This window comes from Cottoperca gobio, chromosome 20 (assembly GCF_900634415.1).
Source record: "Cottoperca gobio chromosome 20, fCotGob3.1, whole genome shotgun sequence".
Classification (NCBI taxonomy): domain Eukaryota; kingdom Metazoa; phylum Chordata; class Actinopteri; order Perciformes; family Bovichtidae; genus Cottoperca; species Cottoperca gobio.
This window is the reverse complement of record NC_041374.1, coordinates 12,041,857-12,054,357: the sequence shown is the minus strand read 5'-3', so window position 1 is coordinate 12,054,357 and position 12,501 is coordinate 12,041,857. Positions and strand designations below refer to the sequence as shown.

General features: G+C 40.5%; 1 protein-coding gene across 1 annotated transcript in view; it reads left to right on the top strand.

Annotated features, from left to right (window-relative positions):
* bmp6 (bone morphogenetic protein 6) overlaps nucleotides 1-12,501 on the top strand; it is a 44,325-nt gene that overhangs the window by 15,725 nt on the left and 16,099 nt on the right. Inside the window, exon 2 of the mRNA XM_029457614.1 lies at nucleotides 11,428-11,620. Coding sequence (XP_029313474.1) covers nucleotides 11,428-11,620 — 193 coding nt within the window. The remainder of the gene's footprint in view (nucleotides 1-11,427; nucleotides 11,621-12,501) is intronic.

The window sequence follows — 12,501 nt, the reverse complement described above, 5'->3', positions numbered from 1 at the left end:
TGAAGCATTGAACGCATCGCTTCCTGTGCACCAGAGGAATCTTCCCAGGATATAAACCTCATACATGCAGTAGACTTAAAACTTTCATGAACCGGCTGTGGGTTAAATCAAAATGGCATTTATTCATATAAAATTGTTGCAAAACTTGAAATAGTATAAACTTTTCAAGCTTGCTGAGCATGAAGCACTTTTCTTGGCTGTCTGTCAGGAAGCTAAACGGTCATTAGCAATGGGCTGAAATCACTACTGATTTCTGCCGGACACCAAGAGTAAAGCTGTCGGCTGCTGCTCTGTGTTTGCTAATGGAGCTTGACAGTCTGTAAAAGGGCTGATCTCACTGCCTCATATCCTCGCTATGGACTGATGCTCCGGTCTGGCCCTGAGTTCTCACACCACTGACATCTGGGACCGTGTGTGCATCACACAGTGTGTGTGGGAATGTGACTGTAGACCCCACTGTCCTCTCTTTCTCATGTGTGTGTGTAGGATCCTGTAAGGTGAGGGGCTTTTCATTCGCTTGGTCACTTACACGTGTACCTCTGCATACTTTTTGCCCTGCATGCACGGGTGTATTTGTGTGCCTACATGCATCGGACATAAACTCTCGCTCCCGCCAGTGGCCCTTGGCTTGTCCTGTGGCGCTCAGTGTGTCGGCTTTGATGCTGGGTCAGGGGAGAAGATCAGAGCACAGGATGAGTCTCCAAAGACACACACACACACACACACACACACACACCCTTGCTCAAAGTTAATGATGACTCCCAGCGGACTCCCAGCCCTTTGGTCTGTACCTCGACCCCAGGAGCTGCCCTGCCAGCTGCCTGACTACAAAGAGCCAAAACACTCAGCAGAAGGCGGATACAGCTCCTGGTGGCAGCCAAGCATAGTGACAACAGCTCACAGAGGGTGTGTGTGTGTGTGTGTGTTTTGTTAGCCACTAGTATTCATCTGCTTTGAAAAAAACTCAACAGCTGTCTCCGTGTTTTATCTCTCCACACTGCTCCGATGCAAAAGGTTAAAGAGTTTGAAGCATAACGTCTGACTTGAGCCTCTTCAGAAAGACTTGTGTTTACAGCTAAATAAATTGCCTCTTAATGAGATGTTTTTCTTTCTGATTGAAATAGTGGCCGAAGAGTTGTGATTGTTCCCCGTGAAATCAATCTGATCAAACCTTTAATGAGATGGGACTTTAGAGGAATTAGAGATTAATGGAACACGCAGACATATCTGAGCTTTCATCAGAAACCATCACGTCTGAGAGAAACAGGCAGGTTATGGGCTGTAATTACAGCCCATAACCTGCCTGTTTCTCTTATGTAATTACATAAACACACATGGATTCTTGTCATGCCTTGGACATCCAGAACATTTTTTATTGGTTTATCTATCCGCGAAGTCTTTAACAATGTTGACAGCTTCTTGGTGTGCAACAATGTAATTAAAGGGTGTTTGTGAAAATGTCTGCTTTTTTAATCTTTCACTCATTCGGTCTCCCTCTCATAGCCTCTCCCTTCAGTTTGATGCATTATGGGTCAGAGCAAATAGTAAATTACGGATTTAATTAGAATGCAGAGGTTTTTACGAGGGTCTTCAGGATCCAGTTTTGGCTGTACGCATAAAACCCTCACAAAACTTGAGAAGATACGGGAATATTTGCACCACTGAGGAGAAAACGCTGCTTGTTTTACAACTACACTGGCTTCTTGTTCTCATGTTAGTTTAACAAGGTCAGTGGTTCCGACTGCATTCATCCTATTTCTTCCAGGAGACACTGAGTGGAAACACTAAAACAAAACATTGCCTGCTACAAGGACAGTAAAGCCAAAATGATACTTTCCACATACATGTCTGTGAAGGTCCGAGTGACGTGGATTTGAAGGTGCATGCGTAGGCTCTGTGCGGACATCTGCGTACCTCAATCTTTGTGATACTATGCTACAACCAACTGTCTCCAGAAAGTCGTATAAACATAACTACTAGGCGTCCGTGGTGTCCGCAGCTGTACACGCACGCTTGGGAGTATATTAGGGGCTTACACCAGAGCAAGGAGAAGTTTAGGAGATATTTTAAATCGTACTTAAACTGTACCTGTCTCACAGAGTAAATGTCAGCATCCAGACGTTCCTGTTGCGAGGAAGAGGCAGTAAAAGCTGGGTTCTCTGGTGCATTATGGGATAGAGCATGGAGGAACAAAGATTGATGAGTCTGGCTTGCAGGTTTTGATCTCGGCTAGAAAAGTCAGTCCTGTATCTTAGGAATTCCTCCATATTGCACGTTATGGCTTAAATGTAACCTTCAGTACCAACGCATGAAGTAGTGTGTCCTTCTGGAAATATAAGGGTGTTGAGGTTTCAGTGGCGGATGGGAGTTCAGCACGTCTGACTTTCACGCAGGAGATTGGACTTCACCTGCAATTAACGTGCATGTTTTATTAAGCATGACCACGATCTTTCCCTGACCTCAACCGCACCGTAATTGTTATGATATTGTTGAAAGTGTTGAAAAATGTTGGCATTGAACGTAGGTGGGTTTTGAAGAATCTTACAATAGAGGACTGTGCAAGACGCTTTTTCAACGCCTTCATCAATTCCCACTAATCTTTCCTTATGCAACACATTTAACTCTCCAACGCTCCAGTAGAGTTGGTGCTGCTGCATCACCTGGTACATAACAGATCCTTTCCACTCGCTCTCAGTCAGATTAACTAATGATGGTGTCTTTAAAGCAACAGGTACCACTATCCTGTAAGACACTTGTGGCTACAGATGCAGCTCCCAAAAGTTACATATTATTGTTTAAAATGTCCGCTACTGTAAGAAGATGATGCTTTATATTGGCAGTATGAATCAAATCTCTGCCGGTCATCAAACAGGTAACAAGTAAAATGTTACTGAGAGATCCAATAAGAGCTCACGACTCTTTTATCTGGGACACAGGTGCTCTGTTCTCACTGCACAGGCTAATACAGGAAAGTGTTCAACAGTAACACTGTAAGTATTAAGATATATTCAGAAGTTGCCCTTTTTTCTTAAGGTTGTGGACCAACACGGTGTCACAAGCCTGTTCCGCTGGCTCCTTGCACAAGCCTCAGCGCCACAATAGCAAAGTTAATTACTCTTCTAGCTTTGAGGCTGAAAGCTCTCAATAAGCCCCTCTTTAAAAAGGATATATATTTGACAACATTATGACCTTTGAGAAACCTATCCATAACTTTCCCTTTAGTTAATTTTACCGACTGAGTGTTGATGAAGGGCGAAAAAGTATTTTGGTGTGAGAAGGTGGTTGTTGGCTGTTTTGCTCTGTGGTTGTGGGACGTGTGAGAGAAAGCAGGAGGGGTTTGATGCAGGCGGCTGTTCGCCAGCTGTCCCTCCGAGGGATCGACTGGACAGCATTAGGAGTGTGAGCAAACTCGCTGACCACTGACCAAAGACACATCGGCCTGTCAACCACCCCAGGGCCTGTCCTGCACAGTGTTGCTCTCTTTGCTTCACGTGGAACGCTGCTACTCTCCTCCTCCAAACTACTTCTCTAGTTTATTTCCTGTTTTTCTTTTAAATATGTTTTTTATATGTCTTCCTTCGTCTACTTATAGATTTCATCCCACTCTCTGCTCTCTTTATTTTTCTGGCACTTCTTCCATCATACCTTCCAAATTGGTGATTGCCTTCTCACAAACTTTACATGTGTTTTAACATGTTACGGGCAGTTGCTCTTCTTTATTTTTACTCTGGAGGTTGCGGCTCTCAATCACTGTCAGATTAATGTTTGTCTCTTGTTTTTGTCTGTCAGCCATCTGGTTTAAAGTTTCACTCACCTGTCGATCGTTCAGCATCTTTTTCCTTCCTTTGCTTGTGTGATTGATATACCACTACAGTAAGCTTATACTGTATAATAATATATTCCCTTATCATATGAGAAAATGATCACATGAATGGGTCATTTACAAACTGTTTTCTGCCGAATACTGACATGTTTGTAATGTTCTACATTTTAAGTATTGAGTTCCAAGTCAGATTCACAAAAGAAGAAAGAAAAGGTGGAGCAGTTCTTAAGCCGTGATTTAGGACATACTGTATGTATGCATGTACAGGCTGTGAATAGAAGGACCATATGAATACATATGATAGCAAAAGATTCCCAGGGTCAGGGTGTGTGGGTGTGTGGGTGTGTGTGTGTGTGTGTGTGTGTGGGTTGCTATAGTACAGCAGCACCAGATGTTGCGCAGGTGGAAACGAGAATCAAAGCGTCCAAGTGAATCTGCCAGTTGTGCGTCTCGCTCTCTTTCTGTCACTAACTGTCTATCGTTCATCCTTTCTGTCTCCCTCCGATGGTGCGTCTTCGGTCTCTCTCTACCTCCCTCAGTGTGAGAACATACTTTGTCTTTCTTCATCTGGCCTTGTCATCTTATCCACTTCTCCCACAGTCATCTTCTTCTTCTGTGTTATTTTAACGACCATAAACATTTTTTATTGACATACAAATTTAGCTGTGTTTCTCTGTATTGCTGTTTCCATTCAGGTTATCCAAAAGTTCTTCCCTCCCGCCATTTCCTTCTCTTTTAACTTGTCTTCCTGTTTCTCTCTCTCTCTCTCTCTCTCTCTCTCTCTCTCTCTCTCTCTCTCTCTCTCTCTCTCTCTCTCTCTCTCTTCTTTCTTCCACTACTTTTCTCTCTCTTTCTCTGTTTACCTTCTTTCTTCTCATTCCTGCGTCTGTCTTTCTCTACCTCATCTTTTATTCTCCTCTCTCACTATCCCTTTTCTCTCTCCTTGTGTCTCGTGTGTCTTTCTGTTTCGCATAGCAGATTAAATCAAACACAGTGTTTAGGTGAATCAACAGCAAAATCCCCCATGTTTCCTGGTTAACCTCATCTCCCCCCTGTGTGTGAAAATGAAAGAGAAACATTGACTTCATCATTTCTTTCTGTTTGCATGTAGTTTCTCATGAAGTGGTGACCAAAGATGGGAGTGTGGTAATAAAATAAAGCCATAATTTACACACGGAATACACAGATTAGTGTTCACACATGGCACATAAACACTGCACTTTCCATCGAGCACTGTTTGCACCGAATCACTAATATAATCACTCTTTCCCCATCTTTAGAATCACTCTGAATGAATTCCTCTCTGAATCATCCAAATCTAAATCCCTTTTCCCTTCTGTGTGTTCCTGTCTCAAAGCTCACGTCATGGTAGATTAGCGCAGAGGTTACGCTCCCTGTACTCGTCGTGTGAATACTTCCCTTTGATTTAAATGCGAAACCTCGGTGGATTTCAATTGAATTTCAAGCTGAGAAGGTGGAGAAGCAGCTGGAATGCTACTCAGCCCCTAACGCTGTGGCTCTCAGGCCGCCACGCACGGGACTGCAGTGATGAAGTGTACTATAATGTGAGATGTGAGACTGTGGCTGTCTTCATATTTCATAGTTTTTAATTAGTCTTTGTGTGGACGCTGCTCAAAATGAAGATTGATTTAAACTGCAGCAGGCTCGTGAGCTGTTCGTGGAGCTCAGGGGTGCCTTGAGATTTTGTGAGGATGTGAGGAAAATAAATGTTAGAAGAAATGTGTTCTGTGAATTTCATTAAAGCCGAAGGAAATCAGTGGATACATTTTTCACCTCACTGAAAACTGTTTTCTGTTTGGCCAGAACGTCTTCCACGTCTCTCGTATGATTGTTGCCAATTACATTCTTGGACGAGGCTGTGAACACCCTTCTGCTTCACTGGAGCTGCTTACTGGAAGAACAAGGCTGCTCTGGATAGTTCACAGATCGTGTATTATGTATTGTTAGGAAGTCAAAGGAGCGCACTAATCGATACTTAATAATACTTTGTTCACAGCATATCGAATAGTTAGAATGAGCAACCTGGTCAGCTTACTGGTTGTAATTCTAAGTCAGAGAAATTGGGAATTTCTTTCCCACTTGGTGAAAAGAACAACAGAAGTGGCAACAAACTCAGGGTCTGTCTGTAACTTCTAAAACAAATCCAGTATTAAGGGGCACTTAATGAAATGTGGGGGGAATTGTGAGTAACAGATAAAAAAAACGAGTTGTCAAAATCGAACAGAGGCGACGATATACGGACTTGTAGTCCCTAGTATGGGACAAGATCCAAAACCACTGGGTACATTTCCCATAATGCAACAAATAGTATCTTTTCGTAAGACCCTTTCTAATAAATAACCAATCTGATAAAGATTTACGATAGGCAGTAATGCCTGGTGCCTGATATATTGTACGTTTAACAAATGCATTGCAGCAGATGTAATAAATATTTGATACTCGTGAAACTGTTGCTGACCTTCTCACCACCTACAGTCTTTTTATCAAAGAGTTTTTGTGCCAAAAAAGTCAGTAGATTCTTAAACGGTGAATATAACATTTCAAGCTTCTGGTCTTTACGCCTGGGGCTGTTGAAGGGAGTGTTGTAAAGTAATTTAGAGTACCATGACCTCGGCTTTAAGCCTCCACACACAGACACACAAGCTTAGCTGATCTATCTACCCTTCAACACAAGACCAGACCCGCTATCACACACGGTTACTGCGACATCTGTGTGTGTGTGTGTGTGTATGTGTGTGTGTGGGTGGGCAGCTTGTGGAGTACGATGATGAGATGGTCACTGTCACATCTGATGGAAGTCCCAGTGACGCTGATGTGAATAACATCTCGTTTTCTGTAGATGGAAAGCATTTGAAATACAGAGAGACAGAACTGGCTCAGACGTAAACTGAGAGGCTTCAATTATTGTAATTAGTTTTGACCGTCACAGCAAAATGCTTCGGGATTGGACTTCACTGATTTTACTCAGAAATGCAATGAAGCTAGAAAGACACGCCAGTTTCTTACTTAAGTTCAGCATTTCTGTAACTTGTAAATGTCTGGGGATGAGGGGAGCGCTGACCTTCCTGGGTGTGGGTACAAGGTGTGGCTGGCACTTTTGGGAGAGTCTGATTGGTTCTAGTGTTCTCACATCAACACAGTTTTCTCTTCGGCTATGACTCGGGGAACAAAATGTGTCATTGGTCCATTTTGGGTGGGTCCCATCATAAAATTACCAGAAACTTTTAACAAGCCTGGCTCAGGTACAACACTTCTTACCAAAGCTTTGGACTGTAAAAGTATCCAAATTAATCTTCAAAATAAAGTTAAAAAAAAATATTGGCTTCATAGCCTCCCTCTTTACCTTTTAGTTTTAAATGTGTCTGAAACTGCTGGACACACACTGCTGTCATTTGTTATGTCAGGAAGTATCTTGATATTAGTACTTACTACTATTAGTACGTAGTACTATTATTATACTTCTTACTTTTAAAGTAATCATTTTGGAAAACTATTGCTTCTACTAAAATGACTCGTTGATTAGTCTGGCTTTCTTAATCCGTCACATGACCCATTGTGTGCGGACTTGTAGTAGTATGAGTAATAATAGTAGTAGTAGTAGTAGTAGTATGAGTAATAGTAGTAGTAGTAGTAGTAGTAGTAGTAGTAGTATGAGTAGTAGTATGAGTAGTAGTAGTAGTAGTAGTATAAGTTGTAGTAGTAGTATGAGTAATAATAGTAGTATTAGTAGTAGTAGTAGTAGTAGTATGAGTAGTAGTAGTATAAGTTGTAGTAGTAGTAGTAGTAGTAGTAGTAGTATGAGTAATACTAGTAGTATTAGTAGTAGTAGTATGAGTAGTAGTAGGAGTAGTAGTAGTAGGAGTAGTAGGAGTAGTAGCAGTAGTAGTAGTAGTAGTAATATGAGTAGTAGTAGTAGTATGAGTAGTAGTATGAGTAGTAGTAGTAGTATGAGTAGTAGTAGTAGTATGAGTAGTAGTAGTAGTAGTATGAGTAGTAGTATGAGTAGTAGTAGTATGAGTAGTAGTAGTAGTAGTAGTAGTAGTATGAGTAGTAGTAGTAGTAGTAGTAGTAGTAGTAGTAGTAGTATGAGTAGTAGTGTAGTAGTAGTATGAGTAGTAGTAGTAGTAGTATGAGTAGTAGTGTAGTATTAGTATGAGTAGTAGTAGTAGTATGAGTAGTAGTAGTAGTAGTAGTAGGAGTAGTAGTAGGAGTAGTAGTAGTAGTAGAAGTAGTATGAGTAGTAGTAGTAGTAGTAGTAGTAGTAGAAGTAGTATGAGTAGTAGTAGTAGTATGAGTAGTAGTAGTAGTAGTAGTATGAGTAGTAGTAGTAGTAGAAGTAGTCGTAGTAGTAGTAGTAGTAGTAGTAGTATGAGTAGTAGTAGTAGAAGTAGTATGAGTAGTAGAAGTAGTAGTAGTTGGAGTAGTAGTAGTAGTAGTATGAGTAGTAGTAGTAGAAGTAGTATGAGTAGTAGAAGTAGTAGTAGTTGGAGTAGTAGTAGTAGTAGGAGTAGTAGTAGGAGTAGTATGAGTAGTAGTAGTAGAAGTAGTATGAGTAGTAGTAGTAGAAGTAGTAGGAGTAGTAGTAGTAGTAGTAGTATGAGTAGTAGTAGTAGAAGTAGTATGAGTAGTAGAAGTAGTAGTAGTTGGAGTAGTAGTAGTAGTAGTAGGAGTAGTAGTAGGAGTAGTAGTAGTAGTATGAGTAGTAGTAGTAGTAGCAGTAGCAGTAGTAGTAGTAGTAGTGGTAGTAGTATGAGTAGAAGTAGTAGGAGTAGTAGGAGTAGTAGTAGTAGGAGTAGTAGTAGTAGTAGTAGTAGAAGTAGTAGGAGTAGTAGGAGTAGTAGTAGTAGGAGTAGTGGTAGTAGTAGTAGTAGTAGTAGTAGTAGTATGAGTAGTAGTAGTAGTAGTATGAGTAGTAGTAGTAGTAGTAGAAGTAGTAGGAGTAGTAGTAGTAGTAGTAGTAGTAGTATAAGTAGTAGGAGTAGTAGGAGTAGTAGTAGTAGGAGTAGTGGTAGTAGTAGTAGTAGTAGTAGTATGAGTAGTAGTAGTAGTAGTAGTAGTATGAGTAGTAGTAGTAGAAGTAGTAGGAGTAGTAGTAGTAGGAGTAGTAGTAGTAGTAGTAGTAGTAGAAGTAGTATGAGTAGTAGTAGTAGTAGTAGTAGTAGTAGTATGAGTAGTAGTAGTAGTAGTAGTATGAGTAATACTAGTAGTATTAGTAGTAGTAGTATGAGTAGTAGTAGTAGTAGGAGTAGTAGTAGTAGGAGTAGTAGGAGTAGTAGCAGTAGTAGTAGTAGTAGTAGTAGTAATATGAGTAGTAGTAGTAGTAGTAGTATGAGTAGTAGTATGAGTAAGTAGTAGTAGTATGAGTAGTAGTAGTAGTATGAGTAGTAGTAGTAGTAGTAGTATGAGTAGTAGTATGAGTAGTAGTAGTATGAGTAGTAGTAGTAGTAGTAGAAGTAGTAGTAGTATGAGTAGTAGTAGTAGTAGTAGTATGAGTAGTAGTGTAGTAGTAGTATGAGTAGTAGTAGTAGTAGTAGTAGTATGAGTAGTAGTGTAGTATTAGTATGAGTAGTAGTAGTAGTATGAGTAGTAGTAGTAGTAGTAGTAGGAGTAGTAGTAGGAGTAGTAGTAGTAGTATGAGTAGTAGTAGTAGTAGTAGTAGTAGAAGTAGTATGAGTAGTAGTAGTAGTATGAGTAGTAGTAGTAGTAGTATGAGTAGTAGTAGTAGTAGAAGTAGTCGTAGTAGTAGTAGTAGTAGTAGTATGAGTAGTAGTAGTAGAAGTAGTATGAGTAGTAGAAGTAGTAGTAGTTGGAGTAGTAGTAGTAGTAGTAGTATGAGTAGTAGTAGTAGAAGTAGTATGAGTAGTAGAAGTAGTAGTAGTTGGAGTAGTAGTAGTAGTAGGAGTAGTAGTAGGAGTAGTATGAGTAGTAGTAGTAGAAGTAGTATGAGTAGTAGTAGTAGAAGTAGTAGGAGTAGTAGTAGTAGTAGTATGAGTAGTAGTAGTAGAAGTAGTATGAGTAGTAGAAGTAGTAGTAGTTGGAGTAGTAGTAGGAGTAGTAGTAGGAGTAGTAGTAGTAGTATGAGTAGTAGTAGTAGCAGTAGCAGTAGTAGTAGTAGTAGTGGTAGTAGTATGAGTAGAAGTAGTAGGAGTAGTAGGAGTAGTAGTAGTAGGAGTAGTAGTAGTAGTAGAAGTAGTAGGAGTAGTAGGAGTAGTAGTAGTAGGAGTAGTGGTAGTAGTAGTAGTAGTAGTAGTAGTATGAGTAGTAGTAGTAGTAGTATGAGTAGTAGTAGTAGTAGTAGAAGTAGTAGGAGTAGTAGGAGTAGTAGTAGTAGTAGTAGTATAAGTAGTAGGAGTAGTAGGAGTAGTAGTAGTAGGAGTAGTGGTAGTAGTAGTAGTAGTAGTAGTAGTAGTATGAGTAGTAGTAGTAGTAGTAGTAGTAGTATGAGTAGTAGTAGTAGAAGTAGTAGGAGTAGTAGTAGTAGGAGTAGTAGTAGTAGTAGTAGTAGAAGTAGTATGAGTAGTAGTAGTAGTAGTATGAGTAGTAGTAGTAGTAGTAGTAGTAGTAGAAGTAGTATGAGTAGTAGTAGTAGTATGAGTAGTAGTAGTAGTAGTAGTAGTAGTAGTAGTAGTAGTAGAAGTAGTCGAGTGTGTGTGTGTGTGTGTGTGTGTGTGTGTGTGTGTGTGTGTGTGTGGTGTGTAGCATAAGACAAAGTATTGAAATTGGTAAGAGTGTGTTAATGTGTGTTTTAGGTACTGGATTACGTTACTAGCTTGTTGTGTGTGACTTAGTATTTACTGTTTATGTCTTCATGGGTATTTGTGTCCACAGCCTTGTAATTGCTCTCTTCATGCCCCTCTGTATTCACTCTTCTCACTCTGTGTGTCCGTCGACTAACTGACTCTGCCGGCTCTTTGCTGTGGGAGAAAAACCTCCAGCTGAGACAGAAACCGAATCCCCAGAGAGCACATTATCATTATGGCGCATATTGCACTTAAAAGTATAGGAGGCAGCACATTTGTTGGTTTTTGTCATTTCACGCCGTCAGAAGTGGTCACAGAACGACTCTTAAGTTTGCTGCCGCCGAAGAAATCATGGGCTTTTGCTCCGGACTGATGATAACAGGGCTTTATTTAGGGAAACTGAAAGCCACGAAACCTATTAGACCTTAAGTATAAATCACATGTGATCGTTTTAAAGGCTTTTATGGTCGACCTCAGCGCAGTGTCTGTGAGCAGGATATCCGCTTACTACTGTGTATTTACACTCAAACCCTGTTTGTAAATATGCAATTTGATCCTATTTGTAGAAAATGCATGATAAGCGTGAGACAAGCCACTGAAGAGGCATTAAAGGTCAAACAAGGCGATGATGTGAGTGATGATGTGAGCAATACTTCATTGATCTGCTTCAGTATAAATCTAATCACAGCAGGATTTCTTCTGAAGATGCTGCTTAGTATTTAACTTCATGCAGAAAGAGTAATGTTTCTCTCTCTCTCTCTCGCTTGTCTCTCTGTGCTATCTCTACTGTTTCTTTCTCCGTGCTTAATGTTATGATCCTACGTGTGTGTTTCCATCCCACAGTGGAGTACGACAGGGAGCTCTCTCCGCAGCGGCGTCACCACAAGGAGTTTAAGTTCAACCTCTCACAGATCCCAGAGGGCGAGGCCGTCACCGCAGCAGAGTTTCGCCTCTACAAGGAGTGTGTGAGCCGCGCCTTCCGCAACGACACCTTCCTACTCAAAGTCTACCAGGTGGTCAAGGAGCACCCTGACAGGTAACACACACACACACACACACACACACACACACACACACACACACACACACACACACACACACACACACACACACACACACACACACACACACACACACACACACACACACACACACAGGTCATTGATGTTGGGTCCTCACATCTCTACGTCTATCATTCATTACCACTGAACGTGTCAAATGGAAAAATTCTACATGTGTTGTAAGTGTTTAGTTAGTTAGTGCCAAACACTTGAATCAGACTTAAAAGACTTCATAAGAGACTTCCAGTAACACATAAAGAAAACCATCAATTACATCATATGTGCTTCTATATACTTTCAAATATCATATATCGGGCGAATGTAAGTTTCACAACAAATAGCAGAAAAAGACTAAAATAATTGTACAAGCTTAAAATGTTACTCCCATTGCTCATTAATTTAAATAAGATACAACTCATACATTCTATATCAGTAAGAAGGAACATTGAACAAATCTGTTCTTCTTTGTCGTCTTCGTCCAGACCGACGGTCCAGTTTCAATATTGACTGTGCACATAAAAGTTTATTAGATAAATTATATAAAACATAATTATCTGTACTCATACTCCTAAATGTACACAGCTGTACATATTTGGTATCTTGCGAAGCTTTGGCATATTGAGTGAAATCTGGAGTAAAGTTCTGTGGATTTGAACGATGCTTGTGTGCAACATGTGTGTGCATTAATCCTGAAAACACCAAGCATGATCTCTTGACGTTTTCTGGATACAAAAAGGTAAAGATTATTATCATAAGTTGCCTCTCCCCGTGTGTTACACAGACTCTCGGCCCTTGCTGTGTTTATATTGTAATATCAAGCAAAGCCACGTCTTACAGAAATAGCACAGCTTCAAAA